We start from the raw sequence: 7331 nt of genomic DNA, 5'->3' as shown, positions 1-7331 counted from the left end.
GAAATAGGAAAGCATTGTTAACATCCTCCCATTGAATTCCATCATATACTCAAAAGACGGAATAGCAACAAAGTGCCTGACCCACTCCGTACAGAGATAGTCATTGAATGGACAAAACATACAAGTTTAGGCTTAATTTAATAGTGATCGAGAGAACTTGTTCTGGCCAAAAAGACTGACCCATATCAATAAACACTAACGTATAATACCTGCAAACCGTCGCTCAAAGAAATACGCCACATTTTAGAACCGGCTTGTATTTTGTTTATTAAATTCTCCATCCCCCCCCCCCCCCCCATCCTAAAAAGTTTAAAAAAAAAAAAAAGCAAATGAAAGCGATTCCTTATAACACTTTCTAACAGAGACAAACACATCTGTGGACGTACGAGGTTGGGCTAGACAATGCCGAACCGTTCTGATCTCTTCCTCTTCTTTGCCTGGAATGAAAAGCAAAAAGGAGAAAATGAGAAATAGGGGCAAAAAATCCCAGGAAGTACAACTGCTGCCTGTCCACCTTGCTTTTAACTTGGACCTCTAGAGCTTGCAGAATAAGTGCCGTTATCTGTGTTCTCCTCTTCATTAACGCACCCCACAGACCATTTGAAAGCAGCAGTAAAGTAGTTGAAGGAGGTAATACACAGCTGGCATACAGCGCTTTATGGACACTGCTTCCTGTTCTCACATCCCCCACCTTTAGCAGCTCCTACTACGGTGCCCTTTGACCCACGATAATGGCTAATTGGCCAGCTTTTCCCCCACCTGAGGCTGTTAGGAGGCACATGGTCTATGTGGCACAGAGTTCACACTTCTGACAGAAGCCCTCGCATTTTTGTGCAAGGTAACCGGGAGCCATCCAATGTGCATATTTGACCCCACATTCCAAAAAGTTTTACAAGCCAATGCGTGAGTTACATTGCCAACACATACTCTACTTCCAGCTGTGTTGTGTTGCAAATGAAAAAGCTACAAATCGAAGAGGTAAATACATAATAGATTTCTAATCGTGCTGAGAGCCCAGTAAGTATTTACACAAGGACTTGCTAAAGGTTCATACAACACATATATTACCTTTGCTTACATCAATTACACTGTAACAATTAAACTTAAAGGTTTGCCTAAAACTAGAAGCAAACTTTATTTGCAACGTTAGAAGAAAAAAAAAAAAGTTAGAATAAGTTAAAGGATGTATTTTAATCCCATTTTCTTGGGGGGAAAAAATGATCTTCATTCTCATTTTTATAATAATGAAAAGCATTAAAAAAATTCTGCTTTGTCATAATGTTGGTCAAGTATTCCAAGGCCTGTAATTCTTAAATGGACCTTGGTGGTCACTGTAAGATAACTATACTCCTCATTTCCATGAGCCACATGGTGGCAGGCTCATCAGCCCCTCCAACTCATAAACGGGGGTCCCAAATGCCATGAGACTGACTGGGGTGGTGTGAAGGCAGCACTCGACACTACAGGCAATACTGAATTTTCTGTTTTGGCCTTAGTAACTCCAGCTTTCTAGTAACAAGGACGCCAGTTGCAAATAATGAGATGTACACCCTTGGATTACTTCTAGAATAATCTGAGAATAATCAGCTGGTCACGATTCGCTCTACGGAGTGCAGAGTGCTCATGCTCCATCAGATGTAATGGTGAACAAATTGAGCACCAGGAGCCAGATGACACATCATGTGACCAGAAGTGTGAAGCAGATGGAAGTAACCTAGTTATTGTGAACATTAATGACCGCTTGTAAAGTTAAGAAATCTGCCGCGAAACAACAAAATACTTAAACTTCTCCATTAGAGATGAGCGAGCATACTCGCTAGGGACAATTACTCGATTGAGCATTGTCCGCGCCGGCAGCCGAACCTTTTCTTCCGAGCGGGCAGGTACTCACTAAGGACAATGCTCGATCGAGTAATTGTCCTTAGCGAGTGTGCTCGCTCATCTCTATTCTCCATGCTTCTATCATCAGTCTATACATGCTTCAAGGTCATCATCAGACAGATAAATGGCTTCTGACTATACACGATCGAAACAGTATACCTTTGGTATCCACGACAGTTTTTGGAAAAATCCCTGGCAGTAAGAGGGTTAATGCAATTAGTTTTTTTTCTTGCTCAAACAGTTAACGAGGACAGAAGTTTTGTCCTCACTGTGGAACCTACAATAGATTTTATAAGCTGCAGGTCAGTAAATCAGGTACGGTACTCGTTGGACGCTGGTATTTTCAGGCTTATGAAAACCAGGGCCATCATTTTAGCTAGGGAAAGAAGAAAAGAAAAAAAAAAAAAAAAGACAGAAAGGAATTGCACTGCACTATTCTCCCCATCAAATCCATTAGGCACCTCTACAACACATTTCATTAAAAATTGCAGAATTATGCCACATGCTGCGCTATCTTTTCCTGTAAAATAGCAGACATGACAAAAAGCCAAAAAAGCCAATTATAATGGGGTACGTTGAGTGCTGTTAGACCCCATTTACACTGACAGATGATTGCTCAAAAGTCGCTCAAACGACAGTTTGAATGACAGTTTTGAGCGATCATCTTTGCGTAGTCTATAGTAGCTACTTAAGAGCTATGCAGGTGGAGCAGGACACCGCCGCTATCGCTCGGCGAACAATACAGCTGTTTTGCATAAGCAAACCGCTGTATTCTCCGCAATTACAGCTCGCGTCCCGCTGTAAACTACCAGTGGGACATGAGCTGAAAGAATCTTATCAGTGCTGCCTACTGCAATTACAGCCTGAACCACTAATAAGAGTTCAAGAAAATGACAAATGAGCGAGGAACAACTCGTGCACGAAACCAGCATGATGTCCGTGCATTTAGATGTAACGGTTATCGCTCAAAAAGACGGCTTTGAGCGAATTTTGAGTGCGAAAAGTTTGGTCTAAATGGGGCTTTAGTATTTGTTGGTGTCAGGGATCCATAATAAAAATGCACATGTGAACAAGGCCTAATGTAGTCCGAAGACATACAAAATGGTTGAAATCCGTATAGCAAGCATACCTCAAGATCATCAGTTAGAGAAGCGGAGCTGGTAACTATGCCAAAACGCTCTTTTCTCTTCTTAAGTTTCTCATCATCTTCAGTCTGTTGGACAGAAAAATGACAACATGGATTACAATACTAAAGGCAAGTAATTGTGTAATACGAGAGTGGATGACATAACCGTTGTAAACAAAAATGTATCAGTAGTACCATGAGGGTGCCATTAATATACCTTGTGTCACCAAGATACGGCTATGCTGGCCTAAATCTAATATACCATGTCGGAGAGCATTCACAGTCACCTTTTCCACAGAAGTTCAAGTTCTTTAAACAGACATAGAAATTGCTCCAAGTATGGAATTAATTCAATGATGCGAAAAATTAGTTGTATCCAAAAGGTAAAAACAGCACATCCCTAAAAGGACTGTAACTCTGAGATCAGTCAAGAAAGCATCTAGATGTTAGTCTATAACAAAATGAGTGAAAAGGCTACATACATAATGTTTTAGTTTGTGGTATTTTTTGTATTAGTATATACCTTTAAAACACAACATTGCTTTATACAAAACTTTTAACTTGACAACTTTCCCAAAAACCCACCAACATACTTTTTTCCTCTTAAATAGCAAAAAAAAAATTCATTCCCTTTCTTACAAGTGTTTAAAAAACACAAAGTGTGTGTGAATTAGCCCCAGAGTCCGTCAGTTTGGCACACGAGAAATCAGCGGGGTTTTAATTTTTGTTTCCAGAGGGAGTATATGTGGAATACTGAATTACACTAATTAAAGGGGTTATCCAGGCATTAAAAATTGATGACCTATGCTTCTCAGGATAGGTCATCAATATCAGAGTGGTGGGGGTCCGCCGCTCAGGACCCCTGACAATTAGCTGATTGAAGGGGCGACAGCACTTGTACGAGCAATGAAGCTTCTTGAATGTTCACATCAGAGCACAAATCTATCAGTTCTCAGAACACTGTATTATCCTGTATCTATAATGACCATTCTGAGTACTATAGGCTTATAACCATTGGGAACTTAAGTTGCTTTCATCACTTCTACAATGTACTACACTACTGCAGTTTTTATGTTGGCCCATTAAGTACATTACAGCCCTCCACAAGGCCTAGGGCTGCTAAGGCAAGCATCAGAACCCCGCAATCACATTTGGGACGGGGAATTCGATGGAGAGCCAGAAGGCGACATTCCCATACCTCTCCCCCCCCCCCCCCCTCCCACGGTCAGCACTGACTATGCACATAAGTGGTTAAACAGCTACAACTGCAGCTGGGTCCAATCGTGGCCGTTTGGGGCGGGTATCAGCCCGCTTCATACCCAACCTGCACTTTTGCGACAGACAGGTAGACATCACAGAGGACAAACTGGTTAAGAAAATGGTCACAACACGACCTCTTAGGGTTCCTTGAGGACTGAAGTTAGGAATCACCGCGTGAAATAGGAGTACTGAACATAAAGTTACTTTGTATTACAAATGGATGCAATTAAAAAAACGAGACGAACTTAGCCCAGTCAGTAAGAGTACAGAGCTAGCAGCGACAAGGTCGTGGGTTTGATCCCCATACTTGCCAGTTAGATATAAAAAAAATAACAGTCAAACTAAAGTTTCTTTTTTTTTTTTTTTTTTTTTTACATGGAGCAATTTGCTCCAGTAGACAAGCACTAATAGGATCAGAACTCGTCTACTGGGCCTATACAATGGCCAATTGAGGCTCTATTAGGGAACGAACAATCATTCGCCCCCGTAGAGCCATCCCTGATCAACTGCACATCTTCCCGTTTACATGGCGAAATGTACATCTGGCTAGCAAGCATGTTGATTTTTAAGCGGATCAGCTGACGATTGAGAGTTTGTGCTTTTAAACGGCCCGATGACTAGGCAAGAGAACGCTTTGGCAAATGTTCCTGCCTAATCGGGACGTGTAAAAGGCTCTATATACCCAGAGTTAGAGCCCTAACATTTTCTATGCGGCAGCAGAATGCACAGAGCCCAGCGGTATGCTTTTATTTTATCGTTTTTTCAGAACATACAAATCTACGGGCAGCATGTAGCACACATCAGAGCCTTCCGCTAGAAGTGTACTTCCGGGGAAAAAAACTAAATTTTTTTGTGCTTAACAAGTGTCTAGAAGAACCCATAAACAGCCTTGCAATATTGAGGGTAATCAAGTTAAACTGGTATTACAAAGAATACTACAAAAAAGGAAAAAACAAAAAAAAAACAAAAAAACACAGAACTCCTTTACAATCTTTAAAGACAGAATTCTTCACTAATGAAGGGGTTAACAGAAGAGGACACACACACACACACACACACACACACACACTACATCTATATGCTGTATTTTTGATGAGTATGAACACGCCTCTTCTAAGGCTTCCCTCCACCTTCCAGCATGCACTCCACTAAATCAACTATTCTGAACTATCAAGCCACTTGACCTCTAGGCCAGCTGGGGTCACAGAAAGGCACACTTACAATGCTCCTCACTCCATCTTTAGCCTTATACTGACAGCTTTTGATTCATGGGCTGCTGGAGCCCATCTGAGCCAAATTACGCCTAACCAAAAGCCAGCAGGCCGTGCATTTATCAAATCTCTCCCCCCCATACTCCTCCCTATTCTTGCTTCTGCCCCAGGCCATGCTCAAGTGCACCCATGGGCACCATGCAGCTGCTGAGAACAGTGACCTCCTCCAAAGAAGTGTCATATGGCCTTTTCTTTTTAGTGCCTTCACCGTTTTCTATTCCTCTGGCCGGTAGCATCCATTTTCATGTGAACACTGCTCCCTTTTCCTGTAGGGTACATATTTGCTCACCAAAACCTTTTGTTTTGAAAAGTAATCTAGCAAGTATATATGAATCAACGGCTCAGTCCTGGCCATGGAAAACCTTTATTGCAGAGGGAGGTAGAAGGGAAATCAGTACTGCAATACCTTGGTAGAGGAGCGTCAAAAAAATAAAATTAAAAACCCACTTGGTTTTAGGGTGAATAGCAGCTCCCATAGACAATAGTAGTTATGTGTAAAAGGTTGTATATAATAATAAGAAAGCCCAACTCATAGGAGTGGCATTGTTCTCTATCTGTTCATCACATGGGAAAAACAAAAATAACGCTGCAATGTTCAGTTGCCAAAACTCTACATCAGTGACCGGGGTTTGTTCAACAAAAAAAAAATTACCAAACCAGAGGGACCGTTTCTATTGTTCAAGTCATGTCATGACGGTTCTCAAAAGGTGGGGGAAAAGAAAGAAGATACTTACGACGTGGATCTTTATGATATTTAGATGACAACCGCCAAGATAGAATCCAACATGTATGAGAAGAGGATGGCATTCTTACAAATCTAAACGATTGTTTTCAAGATTCATTTATCATACAATATAAAGAAGGCCAAACTATCAACAAACTTTTAAAAAAAGGGCCACTGGGGTGAATAAAAAAAAAATTAAAAAAAATTATGGAACTGATCCTCCATTATATAGAAGTCGACTAGTATTACTTTGTTTAGTTATTCCTTTCTATTTGAAACTCCCGGAGTGCCTCTCCTCATGTGGGTCATATAAACTCAACTAGCTCAGATTTACTTGGGTTTGTTTGTTCTCAAATTAGTCATTTTTTTAGTCAGTAGTGGACACTATCACACAAACTCCTATCACAGTTACTGCTGCTGATTAGACGCTCCTGTCACATAGTTCAGCTGCCTGACTGCATTCTTATGGTCTGTAGCTTATTTAGGTCAATGCAGATAGTAAAGGCACTGTCCTCTATGCAGGCAGAGATGGTACAGTCTCTAGCTGGTCATGCGACGCTGTGCTGGTAAATCATGGAAACGATAGCACACAATAGCAAGACAAAGCAAGGAGAAATCGCAGCATCAAATGCGATCCATTACCTGTATAATTCCATTGAAAACCAAACTGAAATCTTTTTGGGTAAACAAAAAAAAACAAAACAAATAAATATGCACACCCTAAAACTAATACTTTGTTGATGTACCCTTTGACTTGATGTCAGCAATCAGTCTTTTTGAGTAGGTGTCTATCAGCATGGCACATCTTGACTTGGCCATCTTTGCCCACTCTTCCTTGCAAAAGTGCTCTCAATCTGTCAGATTGCGAGGGAATCTCGTGTATAGCGCCTTCTTCTGGTCAACCAACAGATTTTCAATAGGATTCAAGTCTGGGCCATTCCAAAACTCTGATGTTCTTCTGGCAAAGCCATTTTTTGTTGATTCGGATGTGTTATGCTTTAGGCGATTATCGTGATGAAAGGTGAAATTCCTCTTATTGTTCAGCTATTTAGCAGAGGCCTGAAAGTTT

The 7331-nt window shown here is 41.0% G+C and overlaps 1 protein-coding gene across 2 annotated transcripts in view; it reads right to left on the bottom strand.

The window, feature by feature from the left end:
* Positions 1-298: 298 nt before the first annotated feature.
* SARNP (SAP domain containing ribonucleoprotein) overlaps positions 299-7331 on the bottom strand; it is a 70880-nt gene continuing 63847 nt past the window's right edge. For both annotated transcript variants that reach the window (XM_066584916.1, XM_066584925.1), the window contains 2 exons: positions 3011-3094; positions 299-437 (listed from right to left, as the gene is read on the bottom strand). In XM_066584916.1, the coding sequence (XP_066441013.1) occupies positions 396-437; positions 3011-3094 (126 nt within the window). In that variant the 3' untranslated portion in view covers positions 299-395. The remainder of the gene's footprint in view (positions 438-3010; positions 3095-7331) is intronic.

This window comes from Eleutherodactylus coqui, chromosome 1, assembly GCF_035609145.1.
Source record: "Eleutherodactylus coqui strain aEleCoq1 chromosome 1, aEleCoq1.hap1, whole genome shotgun sequence".
NCBI classification, from domain to species: Eukaryota; Metazoa; Chordata; class Amphibia; order Anura; family Eleutherodactylidae; genus Eleutherodactylus; species Eleutherodactylus coqui.
The sequence above is the reverse complement of the archived record's forward strand: the minus strand, read 5'-3'. Positions and strand labels throughout refer to the sequence as shown.